This window comes from Vombatus ursinus, unplaced genomic scaffold (assembly GCF_900497805.2).
Source record: "Vombatus ursinus unplaced genomic scaffold, bare-nosed wombat genome assembly UNPS02015152.1, whole genome shotgun sequence".
NCBI lineage: Eukaryota > Metazoa > Chordata > Mammalia > Diprotodontia > Vombatidae > Vombatus > Vombatus ursinus.
This window is the reverse complement of record NW_020954930.1, coordinates 1060816-1086366: the sequence shown is the minus strand read 5'-3', so window position 1 is coordinate 1086366 and position 25551 is coordinate 1060816. Positions and strand designations below refer to the sequence as shown.

The window sequence follows — 25551 nt, the reverse complement described above, 5'->3', positions numbered from 1 at the left end:
CACACACACACACACACACACACACACACACACACACACACACACACGTTGTCTCCTCTGGCTAGATTACAAGATCCTTAAGGGCAAGGTTGGTTTTCATTTTGTATTCCCAGCATATAGGGCAGTGCCTGGAACATAGTAGGTGCTTAATAGATGCTGGTCACCTGATCTGTATGGGGGGGTGGAGGGCAGATATAGCAGTCAATCCTCCACAGGAAGTCAGAAAACATTCCGTCACTTTCAAAATGCTATTAAACAAATTTGAGTCGTATCTTACTCGTGTTGTTTGTATTGGCACCCTCTATCCACTTTTCCATCTCTTCAGGTGCATTGGCCTTTATCAGCAAACTCTCCTGCTTGACTTGGAGGCAGGGGAACATTGAGTATCTCTCGGTGCCCTTGAGAAACAGCTCAGCTGGCCCAGCCTTAAGCAGGGAGCAAATACACCTATGAACCAATGAGGAGGTTTGCCCACACACTTAGGGATGGGGGCCCTGCCAGCCGCAAGCCAGGCATTTCCCCTCCCACCCCCCTGAGCATGGCTGCCATGGAAAGAGCCCTGGATCTGCTCACTGCAGTCCAGGGCACTTGACATCAGTTGAAGCTGTTGCCCCCACTGAGAAGACCATTGATCCACTAAAGCACCTAATAATTTATTGACTATCACAGGATTCCAGATTTAGAAAACGAAGAAAGATACCTTAGAAGTCTTCTAATCCAACGCCCTTATCTGACAGAGAAAGAAATTGAGGCCCACAGAGTTGAAGTGATTTGCCCAAGGTCACATGGGTAGAGTCAAAGTGAAATCTGAACCCAGGTCCTCAGTGTCCAAATCTATACTTTGTCATTGTCATTTAAAGCTAGAAGGGACTTCCCAGGGTCATATGTTTGGACTGTAAAGAAAATGTTTGGAGGGTGGACAGGAAGGAAGGGTGGAACTGATGCTTTCATCACACTGCCCCATCAGAGTGGCATCTACCAGCTATTTGACCCTGGACAATTTCAACTTCCCCAAGCCTCAGTTTCCTCATCTGTCAGATAGGGGTAGTCATCTCTTTCTGGAAGGCTTTGGACTATAGTAGAACAGCATACTTGGCTGGGAGTCCAGAAACCTGCCTCTGCCACTAACTATCTGTGTGATATTGAGCAAGTCCTTTGCTGTTTCTGGCCTCCATTCCCCCTTAAGTAAAGAGAGGAGGTTGGACAAAATAATGTGTGGGCAACCTAACTCACCTCACAGGAGAGTGGTGAGAACCAGATAGACAATGGATAGGAAAGTACTCGATTTTTTTCATTTACTTTATTCTTTCTCGTGTTTTTTTTTTCCCTTTGTGATCTGCTTCTTCTTCCACAACTGTGATGAATGTGGAAATATGTTTTACGTGACAGCACATGTATAAACTATATCAAACTGCCTACCATTTTCAGAAAAGGGGAGGGGAGGTAAGGAGGGAGAAAAATTCTGAAATCAAAGTCTTATAAAAATGAATGCTAAAAATTTTCTTGATATGTAATTGGGGAAAAAAATAAAATACTATTTAAAGAAAAAAAAAGTAAAGTACTTGACAGGAAAATTATGTCAAATGTGGGAGCCCTCACAAGTAGAGGATAATGCTGAGTACAAAGAATGAGCTGCTAATGGTGAAATCCCAGGTACTTCAATGGGGCTTCCAGAACACCCCAGATCATACCTCTGGCCCAGTGATTAGCCTGGATCTGGCTTCAGGCTGTGGCAGGGTTCAGAGGGGAAACCTGTAGGAACATGGAGGTTCATGACCCATGATGCTTCCTCCTCAGCTCTATAATCCCCACATCCTCTTGGTGTTCCCCAGAGAATAGCAACAAAGCCAGGAAGTCCAAGATGGCCACTGGCCATCCTTCCCCCTCTACCTTAACAGGCTAGGGGCCAAATCCCAGGGTCCAGCAGTTTTAACTATTTACCAGAAGCAAATACATCTTAATCTGCACTTTGGAACCATCTTTCAGCTTCCTTACTTGCATAATCAACAAGCAAAGGTTGTGTGCTCCTGTCTGAACATGACTGACTTACCGCTCCTCCTGATCATTTGCTGTTCAGGATATCTTTTTGGTGCTGAAGGCACAGGTTAGTGTCTTGTTCAATTTCTTTTGGCCACAGGTATAAATGAACAGCTAGGGGTCCTTCCTGCTATTTGGTTAGGATGCCAGAGTCAGCCAATGAGACTAAAAATCCACTGAGGTCACACATGGCTTGGTAGGTTCTAGCTTCTCTTGTTGAAAGGGCTCTGTTATTCATTCATTTATATCAATTCTGATCATCCAGAAAATTTCATGATTCTCTTAGATGCTATACATTTCATGGATTGCTTAAGCTAGAGTAGGCCTTAAAAATCATCTAGCCAAAGTCTATTAAGTGACAGACATAGAAACTGAGGCCCAGGGAGGGGGAGGTCAGGGTGTAGTAGAAAGAGTATTAGATTGGAAGTCAGAATTCCTGGGGTCGAGTCCTAGCTTTGTCACTGCCTTCTTGTATGACCTTAGGTAACTCCCATTTCCTCTCTGGGCCTCAGTTTCTACCTTTGTCAAATAAGGGGGTTAGATTAGGTGATCTCTAAGGCTCCTTCCAGCTCAAACATTCCAGGATTCTGAGACTTGCCTTAGGACTCCAGACTTCAGGTCTAATACTCTTTACACTAGGCCCATGTAGACTCTCTCTTTTGGTTAGGCTTGGGCCTTGGAAACAAGATGCCCCTTACCTTCATTAATTCAATTCAATAAACAAGTATTAATCACCTACTACTGTGCCAGGCACTGTGCTAAATGCTAGGGAAAATCCTTGCCTTCAAGGAGCTTACAATACAATACAATACAATACCTGTCATCTCCTGAATAGAATAGGATTGTTTTGTTGTTCGGACATTTTTCAATGTGTCTGACTCTTCATGACCCCATTTGGGTTTTTGGTTTTTTTGGGGCAAAGATATTGGAGTGGTTTGCCACCTCCTTTTCCAATCCCCCTTCCCCTATTATGGATTTATTTTACTTTACTTATCTGAATACCAGCTGTTTTCCTCCAGTAAAGGGCAGAGACCACTGTGTTTTTGTCTTTGTATCCCCAGTGCCTAGCAAAGCACCTGGTACGTTGTAGATAGTTTGACAAATATGTGTTGAATTGAACTGAACCTTACAGATGAGGAAACCAAGGGTCAGAGGTAGAAAGACTTGCTCAAGATCCCACAACTAGTAAGTGTCAGAAGCGAGATTGGAACCAGTTCTTCCTGACTCCAAGCCCAGCAAGCCATCTATCACTAGGCCACGGTGTTTCTCCTACACTGTCCTTTCCAAACAGCCAGGTGAAGCCAGAGCCACCATGCCAACTTGCTATCTACTGTTTACGGACAAACCTCTCCACCTTTCAAAGTTAGCCAAGGTATTTGAAAGGCGAACAGCTCGGCAAGGTCTAATTGCCTGCTACTATTTTAAGGATCTATCTTTTTCAGTTGAAGTTTGCAGGTTGCAGTTTGGCCATTTAATTTTTCATTAGAACATTGGGATTTATCAGCAAATCCTATCGCCACTGTCACAGCCAGAAAGAAAGGGTTTTTATTTGTCTCTAAGCTCTTGGAGTTGATATTTTAGGACTCTTTGTACTCAATCGAGATCTCTAGGGGAGGGAAGCGAGCCTGAGAACTTACTTAGGAGTTGGACTATATTTTCACCACGACATTGACAAGCTGAAGTATGTCCAGGGCAGGGTACTCAAGACCTTAAGGAAGAGAATTGAAGTTGTATTATTCAAGAACTTGGTGGAAAGGACCACAGGCTTGGAGTCAATCCCATTCAAAAAACAATTATTAAGGGCAGCTAGGTGGCACCGTGGATAGAGCACCAACCCTGGATTCAGGAGGACCTGAGTTCAAATTGGGCCTCAGACACTTGACACTAACTAGCTGTGTGACCCTGGGCAAGTCACTTAAACCCATTGCCTAGCCAAAAGAAAAAAAAAACTATTAAGCATCTATTTCATTTCAGCAACTTAGTGCTAGAGGGAACCTTATGGGGCTTCTAGTTCAAGCCCCTCATTTTATAGATGTGGAAACTGAGGCCTAGAGAGGGGAAGTGACTTGAATAACATTCCTACCACACACAGCAGGTAAGGGAGCCAGGATTCTAGCCCAGGTCTTCTAATTTTAATCCATCACTCTTTTCCACCAGGCACTAGAGAGAAAAAGACAAGATGAAAATCAGTCCTTGCCTTCAAGGGGCTTACATACTACTAAGGGATACTACCTGGTTGCATATTAATAAGTGTCGGATAGTTTGAGAAGGGAGATGGTACTAACAACAGGGGGAATCATGGAAGGCTTCCTAGAGGAGGGGGCAGTTGAGTGGACGCTCAACTGAAGGAAGCTAGGGAGTCTAAGAAGTGGAGACAGATGAGGAGTGAATGCCTTCCAGGCTTCTGGGCTAGCCAACGCAAAGACACGAAGGTTGGGGACAATAGACTTACCGAATGAGTATTCATTTTTTCAGCCTCTTATTTTTATTCTCTGTATATCTCTTATTTTTATATGTGATTCTCCTTGAGTAACAGACTGTGGGGTTTAGTCTGGTGGTGGAGACAAAATGCCAACTTTGCGGACGTTAGCAGGTGAGGCTGGAACACGGAGTTCAAGAAAAGGGAAAAAGGGAAGTCTGGAACAATACGCTGGATTCTCCAAGGAGGGCTTTAAGTATTATGCTAAGGAATTTGTATTTTACCCTAGAGAAAGGAGGGAGTGACCAAAGATGTTTAATTAGGGGAGCAGCATATTCAGATTTGTGGCTTAGCAAGATGATTTTAGTAGCTATGCCGAGGATGGATTGGTGAAAGGAAAGGGTGAAAATGGTAATCCACATAAAAGGCTATTGCATCAGTCTAGGTTAAAAGTGAAGAGAACTAAATCTAAGCTGGATCGAAGGGGAGGAATGAGAAAGATGTTGTGAAGGTAGACTAGACACGACTGTGCAACTAATTGGAAATGGATGGAAGAGAGCCAAGACTTGAGGATGGTGACTGGAAGGACTGTGGTACCCTTAACAGAAACGGGGATGTTTGGAGAAGAGGCAGGTTTAAGGGGGAAAACAATGAGTTACATTTTAGTTGGGCTGAGTGCGAGATGTCTTCAGGTGGAACTGTCTAGTAGTCAGCTGATGATGATGGATAAGTGATGAGGAGAGAGATTAGGGCTGGATAAGGAACTTCAGAAGCCACCTCAATAGAAAAGATTGCTGAACTAATGAGAGTTTATGGGCGGAGAGGGGAGAAAGAAGAGGAAGATGATGATGATGAAGGTGAAGAAGGGAGCCCAACATAAAGCCTTGGGGACATGGACAGTGGTAGATGGGATGTGGTTGATAATCCAGGAAAAGAGATTGAGAAGGAAGGGGCAGACAAATAAGAGAAGAATCAGGAAAGAGAAGTAGTGTCATAAAACCCAAGGGACAACAGGAAGAAGGAAGTGGTTAACAGGATAAAAAGTTGTAGAGAGGTCAAGAATAGAAGGGCTTGGGGAAGGGCAGTCATATTTAGCAGGTAATCTTAGAAGCAAAGTTTCAGTTAAATGGAGGGTTTCTGGGGATCAATAAAATGAGTAGAAAGGGAGGAAGAAGAGACAATGGGAGTCAGTAAAACTGGGGTTGTTTAGTCTGGAGAAAAGAAAACTAAGAGTCATGGTGGTTGTTCAGTCATTTTTCAGTGGTATATGACTCTTTGTGACTCAATGTGAGGTTTCCTTGGCAAAGATACTGGAGGGGTTTGCCATTTCCTTCTCCAGCTCATTTTATAGATGAGGAAACTGAGGCAAATAGGGTGAAGTGACTTGCCCAGGGTCACACAGCTAGATTTGAATTCAGGGCTTCCTTACTCCAGGCCTGGTGATCTATCCACTGTAGTACCACCTAGCTGTTCCAAGAGTCATGAAAATTGTAATCAAAGATTACTGAGGATTGTCTTACAAGGAATTACATTTATTAATAAAGGTATTATTACACTTATTCTGGTTGGCAGAAGTAGGGCAAAGGGATGGAAATTCTAGAGAAGTGGATGTCAGTCCAGTATATCAATGAAATACCTTAGCCATTCAAAATGGAACAAATATTGTTGAGATAGGGCAGCTAGTTGGCACAGTGAATAGAGTGCCACGTCTGGAGTTGGGAAGACTAGCTGTATGACCCTGGGCAAGTCATTTCACCCCATTTGCCTCAGTTTTCTTATCTGTAAAAATGAGCTGAAGGAAATGGCAAACTACTCTAGCATCCTTGGCAAGGAAACCCTAAATGCGGTCACAGAGACTCAGACACAACTGAGATGACTGAACAAAAATCTTGTGAGGTAGAGAGTTCCCTGTCACTGGAGAGCTTCAAGAGCAGGCCAGTTGCTGAGGATTTTGTAAAGGCAATTCATGCGCAAGGTAGTAGTTAAGACAAGGTGACCTTTGCAATACCTTCCAGCTACAGCATTGTATTATTCTATGATACCTTCTTTTCTATGAACGACTGATTAAGCTTCTATTTCTGTGGATGTTAGATTTAAATATCGCTGCATCAAATTGAAATGTTGAAATTGATACAGTAAGCCTAATCACCACATTTTATTCTGAGAGATGTACAAACTGCACTTATGGTAGTAAGGGTCCCACAACCTCGGACATTGGCCTGCCCAAAAGAATAGGAAGGGACGCTGGTGATGTCAAAGATGCAGCTGTCGCTGAGATTCCTGGGCAGAGTTTTCACTAGCCAGACTCTGGTGGATTTTTGTGCCTAAGACCTCAAGCATCTTATATCCCAATGTACAACAATACCATCTTTTCCCCAGAGAGGTATACAGCAAGCACATAGAAAACACCAACAGAGATACTGAGGGAGAGCCACTCAGGTAATGAAACCGCAGAGCTTCCATTTCCACCCCAACAAGGCATCATCTAGCACTCACATTCTCCTACATTCTAAAACATACGGCTCAATTCCCAACGAGCCAGACTAAAATGAGGCCAGAAGCCCAGGCTCTCCCTGCTTTCATCTTCTTCCAGGCAGCCTTGGGAGGGAGAGATACCCGCTACCCTCCTTTGGGCTATTGTAAGAGGCAACTTCCTTCCTCTTCTACAGATCAACTGCCCCACTTTGTGAATTGTGACAACGGCTAGAGTTCATATAAGGAATCCCCCAAATGCCTTGGAAAGTTCGCCTGATGGGCTACTAGCCTTTTCAGGTGCTTTATTCTCTTGAAGAACTAGAGTCTCACCTCCAGGCATCTTCTAGAGTTCAAGATGTTAATTATATGAATTTTAAACTATCCACGTCCTCTCTGGGTACAGTCCTTCTCTGATGCTTCACTGGGATGTGTTGGGGGAGGGGGCTGGCTTCTCAAAGTAGAGAATAAGCTTGGGTTTGCCATTCTGAAAAGGCTTCCAGTATGATCCCAGGGATGCCAGTGGACTATATGTCTTTCATTTGGGGATCAAATCAATTCCACAAGCATTTATTAAGCACCTACTATGTACCAGGCACCTTGCAAGGTACTGGGTGGGGGGAGAGAAAAAGAAAACAGTCTCTCCCCTCAGGAAGCTGACATTCTCCTAGGGAGAAATCAAGACATCCACACATAAGCCATTACAGAATAATGCAAAATACAACAAATTAATTGTGGGAGAAAAGATTCCAAGAGGTAGAGATGAGAAGAGAGATCATTTCAGGCAAGGATAAAGCCTGTGCAAAGGCAGGGAGGTGGGAGATGAGGTGGAGTCAGTGAGGAACAACAAGTAATCCAGCTTGGCTAAAACAAACATCATCATGTGAACAGGAATAAGATTCTGGAGTAAGGTTCTGGAAAGATGGGTTGGAGCCAGACTGTGAAGGGCTTTAAATGCCAACCAGAGGAATTTTTACTTTATCCTAACAGCAAAAGGGAGCTACAAATGTTTGCTGAGTGTGGAAGTAGTATGGTCAGATCTGTGTTAGTGAAATATCAGTTAGGTAACTGCATGAAGGATGAATTGGGAAGAGGCCCAATCCACCCTCACTGAGGCCTATCCCCAGAGGACTGACCAGTAGATAATGAATGGTTTCAGCCACAGCAACTCATGCATTCCATTTACTAAGAAGATCACAGTCTGGCTCTGTAGCAATAGCACCCACAGCCAAGAAATCTTTGTGCCTCAATGTCTCAACATCTGTTCGAGTTCCTTAACTAAGACCAAAGGGAGCTCAACCCTCCAAAGTCATCAAAATATAAATAGTTGTTGAAGCCTGGAGGAGTACTCAGGGTATCTGGATGCAGGGAACCTTTTCCACCCAAAGGCATTGGCCAGAGTGACAAGGGGCTGATCTGCAGCTAAAACTTCACCAAGTACCTGTCATTTCGGGGCTGCATGGCCAAACCATTTGGGCCACTGCTTTCGGAAAAGGACAAAGTGATCTTCCTAAATCTGAGGTCTGACCAGGTTGTCCCTGTCCCCAAACTCCAGTGGCTTCCCATCACTTCCAGGATCAAATATTAAAAAAAAATCTCTTTGGCATTCAAAGCCTATTGGAACCTTTCCAGACTTCTGACACCTTCTACCCCCCCATATACACTTCTTTCCAGTAACATTGGCCTCTTTGCTGATGCTCCAACAATATGCTCCATCTTTAGACTCAGGATTTTCATTAGACAGGCCTGGAATGTTCTCTCTCCTCATCTCTATCTTCCTGGCTTCCTCCAAGTCTCAGCTAAAATCTCATTTTCCATAAGAAATCTTTCCCAATCCCCCTTCATTCTAATGTCTTCCCTCTGTTGGATATTTCCTATTTATCCTATCCATAGCCTGTCTGGACATAATTGTTTGCGCATCGTCTCTCCTACTAGCTTATAAGATCTTTGAGCAAAAGTATCATCTTTTGCCTTTCTTTGCATCCTCAGTGTTGGCACAGTGACTGACTGCAACTCACTGGATTGCCTCAAGGTGATTAGCAAGGATCTGATGAGTTCTAATTTAAGGATTTCCTTTTAACCCCAGACCAAAAAGGAAAGTCTACTGATCTTTTAGTATCATAAAGGCCCTGGTTAAAAGAAAAATTAAATTTAAATTCCCCAAAAATGGGTCTATAAGTTTCCCATGGGAAGGCCCTCATCCTGGGCTCTGATGACAAATTACCTTGGGGCACATCTGGACTGAAAATAGTCATTCTGTGGACTAATCTTTCCTGACCTTATGCTTATAGTATGTTTATTGACTTTAATTTCAGTTTTTCTTGACCACGAAAATGCCTCCAAGATTCTTAGTCGACCAAAGAGGTATAATTCAGGTAAACTGGAAGAATTTGTTCAAGGAAACCTTGAAAGAGAATGCAAAGAAGAAAAATGTAGTTTTGAAGAGGCCCGAGAAGTTTTTGAAAACACAGAAAAGACGGTAAGTATTTCCCACTAGCATCTTCTTCCCATTCTTCATTATGGTATGCAGTTGTTCCAAGGTTCTCAAAGGCTCTGCCAGTAGAATTTGAGCCCTGGTGGGTCCCAGCAAAGTGGAAAGGCTTCAGAAGAAGAAACCTAGTAAAGTATGGAGAGAGAAAGAGACTCCTTGCTGTATGGTTGGCGCACAAATGAAGGGCTGGAGGGTAGGATCACAACAACTCACAAAAACAACTTAACGGAAGGGGTTCCGATCTATGTTGGAGAAAGGAGTACCCTATTGAGGAAAGCACAAATCTGTACAAGTGAAGGGTAGGAGAACAGTTTAATAACCACATAGCTGGGCAATGTAGGTGATAAAATATGATGAATTTTGAATGTGATTGATTTCTTAGGATATAAGACAGATGATTATATTTTAAACCATTTTTAAAAAATTCACCTTTGAGATCATGATCTCAAAGAGCAGACAGTGAAATCTACTTCACCAGGGCTATGCTGGTAAGTGTTTAACAACCAGATTCTCTGAAAAAAAATGTATGCTTGGCATACTTTTACATTTAATCTCATTAGAAACATTTTCTCCACTTTCTTGAGCTTAAAAAATCGACAAAACAAATCAAGCCCTGATCTGTAGTGTTTGATGATTTCCAAGGTATAAATTTAAGAGTCTATTCTCAAGATCTGGTATAAGCTAGCTCCAGCTTATCTTCCTTACCTCCAATTCCAAGGTTAGAATTACATGTTATCAGACATGGTCACTCTATCAGGAATCATTTTGCTTAAATGATTTGCTTTATTACAAGGGAGGGATCCATTCCATTTGAGGACTGTATCCAGAAATGAATGCAATTTAAAAACCAAAGGCATCAATAAAAGTTGTTTTAAATATGTAAAGACATAAATAGCATCACCATTCATTTTCTTCTATTGCTTTCTCTTTTCTTCATAGACTGAATTTTGGAAGCAATATGTGGGTAAGTATCAATTTCATCTCACTATAAACAAATGTGACATATGTAAATGGTATCTGTCAAAAGGGATGCTGAACCATCATCCTCATTCATGCTATGACCCAGGTTTTGAGGATGAGGCCCTTCTGGGCGGTCTTACTTCTGCTGGGACAGAGACACTTCACTTGATCCTGGTTATATTAGCCTCTTTTACAGATGAGGAAGCTGAACTTAGAGAGGGGGGTCACACAGTTAGAAAGTGGGGAAGCTAGACGTCACACCCAGCACTTTTAAGTCTGAAGTTTCATGTTTTCTTAACTCCAGCCTTGCCACCTCCTCTCATGGGCATTGTTATAACCTGGGCGAAAAGCAGGGGATGGGGGAGGGAACGGACGTCACAAGCTAGATGTTGTAATCTCTTGTCCCATTTGCCAGCACTACAATCAGTCAATAAGCTTTTATTAAATGCCTGCTATGTGAGCAGCTAGATGGCTCAGTGGATAGAGTGCTGGTCCTAGAATCAGGAAGACCTGAGTTCAAATTTGACCTCAGACACTTAGTAGCTGTGTGATTCTGGGCAAATTAACTCTGTTTGCCTCAGTTTTTTCGTCTGTAAAATGAGCTAGAGAAGAAAATGGCAAACTACTCCAGTATCTTTGCCAAGAAAACCCCAAATGGGGGCTCAAAGAGTCAGACTTGACTAAACTAAGTGCCAGGCACTGTGCTAAGCCCTGAAGATACAAAGAAAGGCAAAAGGCAGTCCCCACCCTCCAGGGCCTCACCATCTATTGAGAGAAACCATATGCAAACTGTACAAAGAAGCTAAAGACAAGATAAATAGAAAATAATCAATACCAGGAAGGCCCTAAAAGGTGGGGCATTAGCTGGGACTTAAAGGAAGCTGGGAGGCTGAGTTGAGGAGGGAGAGCATTCCAGGCATGGGAAGCAGACAGAGAAAATGCAGGAGAGGGGGAGAGGCTTGATTCTGAATGTTGGGAAGTTTTCCTTGAAGAAGCAGGTCAAACCTCTTGTAGAGGCACAGTAGCTAGGTGGAGTCAAGAAAAGGGAGTTAGACCTTTGAGTCCCCAAGACCTGAGTTCGAAAGTTACCTCTGATATTTACTAGCTCTATGAACTGAGCAAGTCACTTAATCTGTCAGCCAGTTTCTTCAGCTATAAAATGGAGATAAATTATAGTGCAAACTTCACAGGGTTATTGGGAAGACCAAACAAAATAGTTTAGTTTAGGCTGGGGTGGGGGGGAACCTTCCTCATTGTTCTGTGAAGTTTGGATTGGGTCAAAGGGCCACACTTGAGGACCTAGAGGGCCACATGTGGCCTGGAGGCCGAAGGTTCCCCACCCCTGGTTTAGACAGTGCTTTGCATTTCAATGGCTATTATTACTATTGTTATTACTCTTCTATGGGTATGGTCTTTCCCTTTTCTTTCACTACCACCAAGGGAAGCCCAGGCCTACACTCAAATTCAAAGCCTCCAGGACTTTACCTCCTCCGTCCTGCCTTAGGCACACACCTAGGAATCGCTGGACTTTGAGCTGGTTACTTAAGGTCTCTGTACCTCAGTTGCCTCTTCACTTCACTAGAGTCACCAATAAGAAGATGAGAGGCCAGGATTCTAGCTCCAGTTCAGCTACCAATTAATTAGCAGTGTAATCTTGCAGTATAGTTGGCAGGCTGGGACCTTGAGTCCTGCCTCAGATACTGACCAGCTGTGTGACCTTGGGGAAGTCACTGAACCTTTTTCAGACTCAGTCTGTTCTTCTGTAAAATGGGGCTGCAACTTAACAATAGCTGATTTTTGCATAGTGCTTTGTAGCTTACCAAGTACACCTAATAACACACAGTACTGGCACTTCACCACAATCCTGTGGGGTAGCTACTACAGGCATTACCTCCATTTGACAGATGAAGAAGCTGAGGACCAGAGAAGATAAAGTAACCTGTCCATGGTCACCCAAGTATTAAGTGCCAGAGATTAAATCTGAACTCAGATGTTGGCACCCCCAAGCCCAGCACTCTAGTTACTACATGCCCTGTCCCCACCCCACTCAGGAACAATCTATGAATCACCTCCCAAAGTTGTGGTGAGGATCGAAGGAGATAATATATACAAAGTGCTTGGCAACTGGAAAGAAGATTTGGGTTCAGATTCTGTCTTTGACACACATTGGCCATATGACCAAACCCTCATTGCCGCCAGGTCTGACTCTCTAAGACTTTAAGTTAGTTACTTATCTTTATTCATGGAGGGATATTTCACATTGGGAGTTCCCTAAGCCAATGAAACCACAGGTTCAGTCCCTATCTTTATCCCTATTACAGAGGCAACATAGTACAGTGAGTAGAGAGCCAGAAAGAACTGAGTTCAGGGACTACCTCTGAAACATACTGGCTGCTGATTCTAAGCAAATCATTTAATCTCTCAGTGCCCTCAGCCAACTGGCCAAGACTCTAAGTTTCAGCACAGGTTGTAGAGGGAGTTTCCTCACCTGGGAGTTCCCTTTATCAGTGTAAACACAAGTCTATTCCCCATTCCCATTACATATTAGCTGTCTCCCACCCCATCAGCAGCTCGCTTTCCTTCTCTGTAAGATGACGCGACTGGGCAAGCTGATCTCCAAGGTCCTTTCCACCTCTGCCCATCTCTGATTCCATGACTGTTTATCCAAACATAGTTGTTCAATAAAGATCAACTTAGCAGCTCTCAAGATGAACGTCTCCTGTGGCATGAGCTATCGGCCTGTCTTCTTTGACCCCTCTTAACCTTTAGCTCTGCCTAACCCCCCAGCAAACCCCAACAAGCCCCTAAGGGAAGACTGAAGTGCAGATGAAGTGCCACTGGTTGCCAGGCCCTGTTTCAGCCAACGAGTGGCTGCATAGCTGGCTCAAAGCCCAGGCCCTTCACTGCAACATCCTCAATAATTCAGAGGAGTCAGCCCATAATAGAAAGTGCTAGCAGAGTTTGTTTGGAAACAAGTGCCCAACATTGCCGAGAACATAAACCAGTTCTACCTTCTTTTGTTGTTGCTCTCGTTGCAATCGAAAGAAATTAGAGTATTTGGACAAACATGTGCTGGGACAAGCAGCACAGAGCAATGTGGTCACATAATTGGGGTGAGTAGTTTTCCCCTGAGGAAGGAATGATAGTCCCTGTGTTGGGTCCACAGAGATGGGGCAAACATTTGTAGCAGGGAAGGCCGCTCGGCAACAGTGATATAACCAGCACAGCATTGGGAGCCATAGTGGGAAAAAGGCATAGAGGTAAAAAGTAAAGTATGGGTTAAGAGCACAGGGTGAATGGGGTGGGGGGAGCAACATGAAATAGGGTGGGAAAGGCAGGGTGGTATCAGAGTAGAGAAGCCCTTGAACTCCAGGCATAAGTTTGAATTTTTCTTAGCAGAAAATAGGGAGCCGTTGAAGATTTTTCAGCAGAGTAACACAAACAGATCAATGCGAAAGAATAACTATTCTGGCAGTGATATAAAAGGGAGATTGGAAGGAGAAGTCCTTGGGTAAATCACTTCAACTGTCTATGCCTCAGGGTTCTCATCAGTAAAATGACAGAGTTGGACTAGATGATATCTGAGGTCCCTTCCAGCTCTAGGCCTATGATCCTATGTGACAAGTTCTGGGTAAGTCCCTTCACATCCTTAGTGAAGGGGTTAGATAAGATGAATTCTCAGGTCCTTTCCAGCTCTGGATCTAAATCAATTTCCTCATCTGTAAAATGAGGAGGTTGGACAAGATATCCTCCAAGGTCCCTTCCAGGAGTAAAGCTATGATTCTATAATCCTATAATATCTAAAAGAGTGACAATAGTACAGGCAGGTCATGATGAGGGTGACAGCAATGGGAATAGGAAAGAGAAGGCAGAGAGAGGTGCTTGGGGGACAGCATTAGGGAGAGGAAATCTATAGCACCCAGTAACTGATGATACAAAAAATAATGGTGAAGGAAGACCCAAAGATTAACCCAAGGTTTTGGCCATGGGAGACTACACATACAGGAGTGCTAGAGACAAAAATAATAGAGCCATAAGGAAGAGTGGGCTTAGAAGGAAAGATAATGAGCTTAGTTTGGGACATAAGAAGTTTGAGATGTTGCTGAGACATCTTCATAAAGAAGGCTATAGGCATTTGGAATTTGGGGTTTGGAGTGCAGAAGAAAGGGCAGGGCTAGAGACCAGTTTAGAAATTCCCAACTAAGGGGTGGTAGGTAATGCCATGGGAGCGGATGAAATTGCCAAAGGAGAGAATGTGGAGAGAAATGAGAGCTGAAGGTAAACCTTTAAGGACCAGCTATATTTGAAATAGAAAACAAGGACCTAATGAAAGTTACCAAAAAAAATAGTTGGAGAAGCAAATGCAGAACCAGGAGAATGAGATGTCTCAGAGACCAAGGGAGGAGAAAGGAGTCAGTGGGAGGAATGGTTAACAGTGAAAAATGCTGAAGAGAGATCAAGGAGGATGGAACCAAACAAAGACCACAGGATTTAACTATTAGATCATTGGTGACCTTAAAGAGAGCACTCAGAATAATGGTGGACATAGTAGCCACTTTGCAATGGTTTGATGAGTTGGGGGCAATGAGTATAGACATTTAGCAGTAAATAGGAAAAAAAAGATGAGACAGTAGCTGGATGAAATAGAAGGGCCAGAGGAATATTTTTATTTAGGACTACATGATTATAGATTGACAGGAAAGAGCCAGTGGAAAGGAAAAGATTAAATATGCATGAAGGAGAGATGGGTGCTAGAGCAGTGTCCTAGAGAAAGTAGGGGGTATTGGGATTGAGAGCATAAGTAAAGCGGTCAGCCTGCCTAACAGTGGGAATCATGTTCAGTGACTGAAAGGAAGGGGAGAAAGGGTAAGGATTCTTAATTTTGAGGAATGGAAGAGTAGGTAGCTACCTCTATGCTGATGAACTGCCCTGCCCTTAGCCAGGGTGGTTCTTTATTAGACAGACATATATATTCAAAGACTTCCTGGCTTGGTAGCAGCTGCCAGAGATTGTGTTCCCCTAGCATAGTCTTCAAGGACTCAGGCCTAACCACCTCCATGCTAGGATGAGGCATCAGAAGAGGACTTCAGTAGAAGAATATGGAAAAAAGCTCTAGTAAACTAGATTTCTTGTCATTACCTTTTCTCTACTGCCTTCATTCTTTCTTATCCTTTCCACTACCTACATCCTTATATTAATTGCAAAACCCTAAAGTCCCAAGCAATCTGGCTAATACTTGAAGGTCTAGGTAAAAGTACTGTAGGTGAATGAACAATCTCTATAAGATAAGCAACACTGTATAAAAGAAACAGCACTGGACTCAGACTCAGAACACTAGAGGGAGGTTTAGTTATGTATGCATGTGTATGGAAGAAGAGGTCTTGATTCTCCATGGGCTCGAATACAAGTCCTTTCTGTGTCTTTTATAGTGTAAATAAAGCCTTGTGAACCAGAGAACTTGTAAGAAGAGCTGGTGGCTACCCTTGGGAGAGTGTCAGTTACTGAAGTATCCCACTGCTAACATTCTACTCTTATCCTCAGGATATGTACAGTCCAAATCCAGTGCTTTTCTCACCACACTAGGCTACCCTTCATTCCTCAAGGAATTCTCCTAGAAGCTCCAAAAATATCAAGATCATTAATGCCTAAGAGCAACTAGCTTATATTTCAAAGCAGTAGTTCTGCCTTGATGGTGAATACAGGCTCCTCTCTTCTCTGTACTTGGGATTCTGAGGGGCAGAAGCGGGTTCTGTGGGTAGCTTCTCAGCTAATTCAGTATGTTATTCTTTCTATCTCAAAGATGGCAATCAGTGTGAGTCCAATCCCTGCTTAAATGGAGGTGTGTGCAAGGACGAAATCAATGCCTATGAGTGCTGGTGCCCAAGGGGGTATGAAGGAAAGAACTGTGAATTAGGTAAGTCAATACTGTCCAGAATTGATTCCTGTTGAAAAATTGCTTAACAAACAAAATGGGCAAATACAGTATTTTCATTCTCAAGATGTTTAATTTTTTTCACGATGTTTACTTTCTGCTTTCTAAAACATCAGATACATTTGTAATTGCTATGAGGCCTAGAACCACATTGTCATTATGGGGATACACAATGACTCAGAGGCTATACCTAGGCCAGAAAGGTAACATTGGAAGTGACAAAGAAACCTAGCCCTCTAATTGCCTGCAGGCTGCCTCTCCAGCCAAACCACAGGACAGAAGAGGGAAACTACTGATTATTGGCTGTTGAGATGGCCTTGGAGGAATTGGACTTGTCAATTCAGTTCTACTCAATTCAACAGACATCTATTAAGTACCTACTATGCACAAGGCACTGTGAAGATGATAATACTCCAATGTATCGATCTCTTCAAAGCAAGCATTTCCTCCAAAGAAGCAAATTGCAACTCATCCATACCTTCCCATCATGCCTTATTCTTCTCAATGTCTTCCCATAAGTTCACCATCAGAGGAAGGGGTGAGAGAATACTCAACCTGCCAAGGGACTTTCTTTGCATTCTCTTTACATCATAAAGATATTGATGGAGCCCCAAGGTGGTCCACTCTTGCCATCTTCTTATTCTCTCATATACTTCTTGGACGACATCCTTTATAATGTTGTCCTGTGTAATTCCTTGCTAGATATACTACTGTTTATTGTTGACCATCATGCACTTCTCCGTGGTTCTAAGCATGCAAAGACAAAAGCGATAAGTAGGGGCAGCTAGGTGGGACAGTGGATAGAGCTCTGGCCTTGGAGTCAGGAAGACCCAAGTTCAAATCCAGCCTCAGACACTTGACACTTATTGGCTGTGTGACCTTGAGGAAGTCACTTAACCCCGATTGCCTCACAAAAAAAAGTGATAATCAGTCACGCCCTCAAGAAGCTTATATACAAGTCAATTCAATTCTACCAGAATTTATGATATGCTTACTCTGTACGAGGCACTGTAAAAGGTGCTGGGAATACAAGACAACAGTGATGAACATTTCTGCCTTCAAAGAGTTTCCATTTGACTGGATCCTTCTGGAGGTCCTTCTCTACCAAGAGCAGAGCATTGGATAGATTCTTAACAAGCTTTAATCATGCCCTCCTGGAGTCATAGAAAGTGCCAAGGGGAACTACTTTTTCAGACAAAAATTTCATGACCACCACTCCCCCATCCAGTTGGCTACGGTCACATCAAACCAGGGAGACTCATATCTGAATTCCAAGTAGGTGGACCAGTACCCACTCCCTTATACAATCCAAGTCTTCCTCACCAAACCATTTTGCCTAATCTTTTCATGGACAAAATCAATCTAGTCATCTATATTTCACCAACATATTTATGTATACGGCATCTTGCCTCTGGAATTATAAAACTGAGGTTCCTATCTCACCTCAGATGCTTAATAACTATAAGACCCTGGACAAGTCACTTCCCCAGCCTGAACCTCAGTTTCCTCAACTGTAAAATGAGGAATTGAACTACATGGCCTCTGAGATCCCTTCCAACTCCATACCCAGATCCTAAGATCCTATGATTATTATCAACAACCCAACCACCTCCTACCCCCAACCTCAATGCTAATTCTATCCTGAAAAGCTATTTCCTAAGCTTTGGGTGATGGGCCAGTCCAACCAAAACCACAAGTTCCTCAGCTCAGTGTTTACCATCTCCAGATGAAGCTGGGATTATGCTTGTGGAAGGAATCTAGCGCTCATAAACAATTCTTTTTCTTCTCCAAAAATCAAATAGAAGAAAGAGAAAGGACCTGGGCATGGTGGATGTATAACATCACAGGCCTCATGGCTCCAATAGAATACCACACAATTCGTAGGCCTGAGATGAGCAGACATAAGAAGCCCCACAAGCTAAAAAGAGCAAGGTAATCAAAGGGACGCAGACATGGAGGTGACTCTTGCTTATGTGGAAAGTAGAACCAAACCCGGAGCCACAGTCAACCATAAAGGTGTCAAGAGATCCGTCCAGAATGGAAGTATGACCTGAAGATTGTCTCTCTTCACAACATGCCCTCCCTTGCCCCCAGATGAAAAGGCAGACAACATTAGGCAAAGGGAAGAGGAGGGAGAAGAGATGAGGAACAGGGAAGGCCAGTTGGCTGAGCCCCTGACATTGGTGCTCTGAATCCCAGCTTGGACCCCATTCTTTCAGCATTAAGAGTTGCTAAATTCTGCAGTGATAGAAAACAGATTCGAGTCTTTCAGTTATTTATTTATTTATTGGGGAGGCAGAGAACGGTTGGGGGGGTGGAGCTCAATCATTTCGAGTTCTAGCTAGCAGCATTCACCTGAAATGCACTCATTCCTGCTCTAGAATGACCCAGCCTAATGCGGCTCCCCTTAAGGTAGAAACAAGAAGAAATCTTTGAAGTAGTTACTTATTATCAGCTTAAATAATGAAAGCCTGGGAGCTGAGGGAATAACCCAATTACGCATTCAATAAAGAAAGCGTAATTGAAACTGGTCCCTAGCATTAAATATTCGTAAAAGACTTTATCGTCTCCAAAAAAAACTTTGGGGGCTCAAGGGAAAAGCCAGCGTAATTGCAGGCTGTCCTGGGGCCTGTAGCTGCCCTGGGCTCAGTGGCACAGGGATTTCTAGCCTGACTCAGGGCCTGTTCTCAGCTCAGCAAGTTACAAATTCCGAGGGTTTTAATTTTAATTTTTTTTTACTTCAAAATTTGATGTTTTTGTTCTGAACTTTTAGCAAACAGCAAGTGAAATAATCATTTCCTTACCCGAAGTTGAACTGTACATGAAACTATGAATCATTGGGGTATACAGCTGGTTTTTCTTTTTAAATATAGAATAAATTCAACATGTAATTTTGAGAGCCATCCTGCTTGTTTATGATTCTTTCTGGCCTTCTGTTCTCCTTCTTGGCATTTTTTTAAATGCTTTAATGACCTGCTTTCCTTTTGCTTCCTCTTGGGGGAAGGGGATGCCTCGCCCTCTACCCTCAATCTTAACTAAAAAACAAACAAATTTAAAAAACTCTTGCAACATATAGTCAAGTAAAACAAATTGCCACTTTGAGCATATCTGAAAACATATGTCTTTTTCTTCGTCTTGAGTCCCTCACTCCTGGTTGGAGGTTTTGTAAAGGCACTCAAAGGGAGCAAATCCCTTCCCATCTCTGGGCTTCAGTTTCCTCATCTGTATAATGAAGAAGCTGGCTCTAGGGCCTCTTCTAGCACTAGTCTCTTCCCAGTCTGTATAGTATTTTTAACAAAATAATAATAAAAAAAATCTACTGGCTCCACAGAAGCATAGAAATAAATATATTTTTATCAAACTTATCTCAGGCAGGAAGGAGATTAGGCTGGGGCAATGGATGATACGGATAACTCTTTTTTTTAAAAAAACTTTCTCGAGCTTTCCTTTCCCATCTTCCCCTGGGCCTCTGCTCCCCTTCTGCAGAGGAAAATTCGAGGAGGCACTGAGATCACTGCTGTACCCTGGCCAGCAGACCCACAGAACTACAAACGCTGAGGGTTGGAAGGGACCTAAGAGATAATCTGTATGAACCCTTTCATGGAGGAAATCCAGGCTCCTCATCTCTCAGATCCTCCAAGTGGGAAAGTGACTTGCCCCCAAATCAGAGGGTCATGACTTGGAAAGGACATTAGAAATCACCTAGAGACTGGGTTCTAGTCCAGCCCCTTCATTTTGCAATCAAGGTAACTAAGGCCCAGCTCAGTTCAGGGTCAAGGTCTCACAGCTAGCCGGTAGCAGAGCCAGGATTCAACCAGTCTAGTGTCTGCTGCTATTATGTGGTCTTTCCTGCACCCCCACCCCCACCTCCCTTTCACGGGTGTCCATTTTGTTCAGTCGTTTCAATCATGTGTCCAACTCTTCATGACCCCAATTAGTGTTTTCCTGGCAAAGATCCTGGAGTTTTTGCCATTTCCTTCTCCAGCTCATTTTACAGATAAGGAAACTGAGGCAAACAGGGTGAAGTGACTTGCCCAAGGTCACACAACTAGTATGTATCTGAGGCCAGATTTGAGCTCAGGAAGATTCATCTTCCTGACTCCAGGCCTAGCACTCCATCCACTGCATCACCACCTAGCTGCTCCCCCCCTTCAAAGAAACAGAGCTCATAATTCCTCAACCAGCTAAGAGGGGTAGATATTTGATAACATGGAGACAAATTAACATTTCTTTCAAATGTGGCATTTCTACGTTAAATATGAAGACTTCCACTCTTCTAAATGGTGCTGCCTTTTCTACATGTCGGGGTTCGTGAGGAGTGGGGGAGTGGATAGCAGTGCATGAGAGTTGGGAATTAGGCAAATTCTGCTAAATAAATAACAACAATGAACTTTGTGGTGACCTCATTGTCCAGAAAGCCTTTCTGTTGATATTGTCAGGGAGGAATGAGGACTAGATGGACGGAGAGTAGAAATGGGGAATATAAACCCCTCCCCCATCATCAAGCTGGTTGTAAGTAAGTGGGAATGGGCAGAGGCATCTTGTGTTAGCAGGAGGGGAGGGGAGGGTGCTCCATGACGGGTAAGCTCTTCTAGAATCACAGAATGTCTGTGATAAGGGCCTGATACAGCTTCTCCTCCACCTGCCTCAGTTTACAGAGGAGGAAATTGAGAAACCAGCAAAGAGACTGGCCCAAGTTTATATAACTCAACCAACCAAAAAGTATTGAATAAATGTCTACTATATGCCAGGCAGTGTGCTAAATTCTGGGGCTACAAATACAATGAAAGAAATAGTCTCTACTTGCAAAGAGCTTATATTCTAATGAGTACATATATAAGTATATATAAAATAAATAGAAATACAAAATAGTTTTTAAATGGTAGTTTGGGAAGGAAGGTACTAACAGTTGAAGAGACCAGGAAAGGCTTCATGTAGGGATTTTTCAGCTACGTCTTGAAGAGAGGGATTCTGTGAGGTGGAGGAGAGGAGACAGGGCATTCCAGGCAGGGGAACAGCCACTGCAAAGGCATGGCAGTGGGAGATGAAGTATTATTTATAAAGAATAGAAAGAAGACCAGTTGGGCTGGAGTGAAGAGCGCTGGAGGAGGCAGGGGAATGTCTAAAGAGGTTAGAAGTATAGGTAGAAACTCAGGATGTGAAAGGACTTAAAAGCTAAAGGACCATACAGTTGATTTTAGAGGTAACAGGGAGCCAGTGGAGTTGAAAGAGTAGGGGAGTAATAAAGTCAGATCTACACTTAAGTAAAAATCATTTTGGTAGCACTTGTGGAGGGTAGACTGGAGTAGGGAGAGACTTGAGGCAGGGAAACCAATCAGAAGACTTGCAATAACTGGAGAGGGCTTGAATTAAGGTGATCACTGTGTTAGCAGAGCAAGTGTAGGGTTTCAGAAATGGTTTGGGGATAGAAATGGCGATGTTTGGTAACTGAGTGGACATGTGGGGTAAGGGATAGTAAAGTAAGAATCAAGGAAGAAACTGAGGTTAAGAACCTAGGAGACTATAAAGATGGTGGGGAAATAGAGAAGTTCTAAAAAGGGATGGAATCTGGGAAAGACATAACGAAGCTCTGTTTTGGACCTGTTGATCTTGAGATATCTCTGGGGCATCTAGTTTGAAATGTTCCACAAGTAATTGGTGATGTGGGTCTGGAGCTCAAAGAAGAAATGAGACCAGGTCTGGATATAGAGATCTGGGATCATCTGTATAGAGATGCCAATTAAACCCATAGGAGACAGGGAGGTCACCCAAAGAGAGAATGGAAAGAAGGACAGGTGGCCTAGGATGGGGCCTTGGGGGACACCCACAGTGCAGTTGTGCCATATGAATGATGAACCAGCAAAGAACATGGAGAAGGAGCAGTCAGATAGGCAGGAGAACCAGGAGAAAGAAGAGGTGAATGATGGAAGCAGTCCCAAGGTGAGATTTGGCAAGGGATGAATGGTGACTGGACAGAGAAGCAAGGAATTTGAGAAGAAAGGACAGAGTAGAATTGAATTGGCTAACTAGAAAGATGGGAGAATGAAGCAAGAGAAAGGGTAATGGCCTCAGAAAGAACTGAGGGGAAGAGAGATTGGAGGCCTCTATGAGGAACAGAGGAATGTTAGAATTTGTAAGTAGGAAAATCAAACACTTATGGGTAATGGTAAGATCCAGTATGGCTTCATTTATGGTTGAGATGGGGTAAAGGAATAGGTCATGGGATTTAAGAAGACCAAAGAATTAGGAGGTGAAGGAATCTGAGGGAACATCGACATGGATGTTGGAGTCCCCTGCTATAAGGGCAGGAGATGGGAAAAGGAAAAGGAAGATGGTGAGCCAGATACATGACTGAGAAAGGAAGGGGAATGATGTGGGAGCCCATGTAAAACAGTCATCAGAGATTGGGCAGAAAGGTTTTTTTGAACTTCAGAGGAAGAGATGTTGCTGATTGGTGGTGATAAAGGGAAAGTTTAGAATCAAAATGGGGAATGAAATAGCATCCCAACCCACACCCTGCCGCCCAGCACCAGTGTTTGGGGTGGGGGGGCTGAAGGTCTAGCCAGTGGTAGAGAGGAGGGCCAGGAATAGAACATGGTCATGGGCAAGAGGGACTCAGTCACAATGAGGTCTAGTAGATGGAAGGAGTATGAGAGAAAGAGGTCCAGGACAAAGAGAAGTTTGTTCACTATGGAAAAGGAATTCCAGAGGGTACAGAAGAAGGGGGTAGAGTTGGAATAGCATGTCAGTATGGTGTGCTTCAGAGATTGGGGATGAGAGAATGGGGAGGGGGATAGTTTGCTTCTATGTGCCCAGTAGTTGATTAAAACAGAGATAGGGAGAGAAGCGGATGGTGAGAAGTTATTAGCCATTGGAGTAGTAGTGAAGCTCACAGTCACAAAAGGGTTATTACCTCTAGACAAGGGATAATGGTACAGGGCCTTAGTAACAACTCTCATTTACTTGTCCTGTGAGGTAGGTGTGGGGGACAACAGGGTACAAGAGAATCCGAACAAATGTCTTAGTCTTCCAGAACCAAATCTAGTGCCTTTTCTTCCATTCTGTACCACAGCACGCCCAAGCAAATCTGCAACAGAGGACCATGGACAGCGTACTAGAATTGGAATTCAAGACCCTTCCTAGGCCTCAGTTTCCTCATTTCTAACCTGAATGGGTTGGACAAGATGGTCTCAAAATACCCTTCTAGAGCTAAATGTATGATGCTCTAACCTGGATTTGGAACGTGGATCTGCCACTTCCTACCTGTGTGGTCTTGGCCACGGCACTCCGCTTTTTTAGATTTCCGTTCATAGGTAAAATGGCAGGAGGAGGCAGGAATTAACTGGCCCATGATCCCTTCGATTGCTACGAGCACGTATGTGGCAAATCGCTTGGCCGTCTTTGGCCTTCAGTTCCCTCATCTGTCAAACGAGGGGGTTGGAATAGACGATCTCTGACGTCCCTTCTAGCTCTGCCTAGGTCTGTGTTCTTCCCAGCTCTGGCTCCTAGCCTCGAACCCTTTCTGCTGGCAACTCTGTTATTCGCTATCAGCAGAGGCCCCCTGGAATATGCAGGGCAAGGATGAAGGTGGGAAATGAGCAAAGCAGTCACATGACACAGAACCTGGGGAGGGCCAAAGGGCTCCTTTCATTGTCATCTGCAGGTTGGCTGAACACTCTCTGCAGGGCTTGTTTGCTTTGGCTGCACACTTTCACATTTCTGGGTAGAAATAAAGTGATACCAAGTGAAGGGGAAAATAACCAAGGTTATCAGCACTGGCTGGAGCAGGGGGAAAGGTCTTTTTTTTTTTAAAGAAAAGTACAAAGTCACATTTGTATTCATTAAAAACCCAGAGTAAGCACTTGGGGATTATCTCTAGACAGGGGTAGAATTCTAGTCCTCCAGTCCCTGTAGCATCCCCCTGAGAAAAGATTTACTGTTTTATTTACCTGGTAACAGTGCTGGACAATAAAAAAATACCCACTGAACTTGGAGTCAGAAGACCTGGGTCTGAAACTCCAGCTCTGCTACTTTACTACCCATACATCTAATTAGGCGAATCACTTCCCATCTCTGAGCTTCCATTTTCCCCACTGAAAAAATGAGGGGATTGCTCTAGATGGTCTCAAAAGTCCCTTCCTGCTCTCGATTCAATCAGAGACCATACATGAACAAGAACGCTCTCCACCCCATATCAGCCTCCACTTGAAGACCTCCAATAAAGAAGAGCCCCTTTCCTCCTGAAGCGGCACACGTCACTTTGGGGGAGCTGTAAGCCTAAATCTCCTTTTCTGCACCTCCCACCCATTACTCCTGCTCATTTTGCCCTCAGGAGCCAAGAATTGGTCTTATCTCTCTTCCACAAATACTTGAAGGCAGCTCTTGTGTTCATCTCTCAGTTTTCCTATCTGTAAAATGAGGACATTGGTCTAGATGACCTCTAAGGTCTCTTCTGGGTCCAAATCTACAATCTCATGCTGTCCCCAGTAAGTTCCAAATTTCTCCAGACTAAATATTCCAAATTCCTCCCAGTGTTGTCTAAACTGCATTCAACATGGGTAAATATAGAAAGTCTTATACTTCAGTTAAAAAAAAAAAACTTCACTAGGACCAGAATCACAGAATATGGGAGTTGAAAGGGTATCTCAACAGCTATCTCGTCCATCCCATACGCAAAGGAAACTCCACTTCTCACACTGGTGACTTCTTTCCAGAATCTGTATTTTGAGGAGGGGCCCAGAACAACCATCCCTCCTTCTCCAGGCATAACCAACATGACCATCTGATACCTTCTACCCTCAACTCCCCTTGTGCTTTTCAGCTCCCCCTTTATGTGTTGTCTTCTTTCATTAGAATAGAAGCTCCTTGAGGGCAGAGGTTGTCTTGCTTTTTGTTTATCTCTGTACAGTAAATGCTGAATTAGATGCTTATTGACTGAAAAACTGACTTCCCTTCCAGATGCCAGCTGTAGTATTAAAAATGGCGGCTGTAAGCAATTCTGCAAGATGAATGACTTGAACAAAGTGGTGTGTTCCTGTACTACGGGATACCAACTGGCAGAAGACCAGAAGTCCTGTGAACCAGCAGGTCCAAATTGAAACAGATTTTCTAAAGTCTTACAGATAAGTTCACCAAACCTATATTTAGTCCTTTAACATTCTGAAAAATGTCTAGTTCCCCTTCTAATCCATACCAAATCAATTCACCAGCAGCATTTATTAAGTTCCAGCTAGAATTTAT

At 43.4% G+C, this 25551-nt stretch overlaps 1 protein-coding gene across 1 annotated transcript in view; it reads left to right on the top strand.

Annotated features, from left to right (window-relative positions):
- Positions 1 to 2010: 2010 nt before the first annotated feature.
- F9 (coagulation factor IX) overlaps positions 2011 to 25551 on the top strand; it is a 46537-nt gene continuing 22996 nt past the window's right edge. Inside the window, exons 1-5 of the mRNA XM_027846401.1 lie at positions 2011 to 2104; positions 9244 to 9407; positions 10359 to 10383; positions 16180 to 16293; positions 25270 to 25398. Coding sequence (XP_027702202.1) covers positions 2038 to 2104; positions 9244 to 9407; positions 10359 to 10383; positions 16180 to 16293; positions 25270 to 25398 — 499 coding nt within the window. The 5' untranslated portion in view covers positions 2011 to 2037. The remainder of the gene's footprint in view (positions 2105 to 9243; positions 9408 to 10358; positions 10384 to 16179; positions 16294 to 25269; positions 25399 to 25551) is intronic.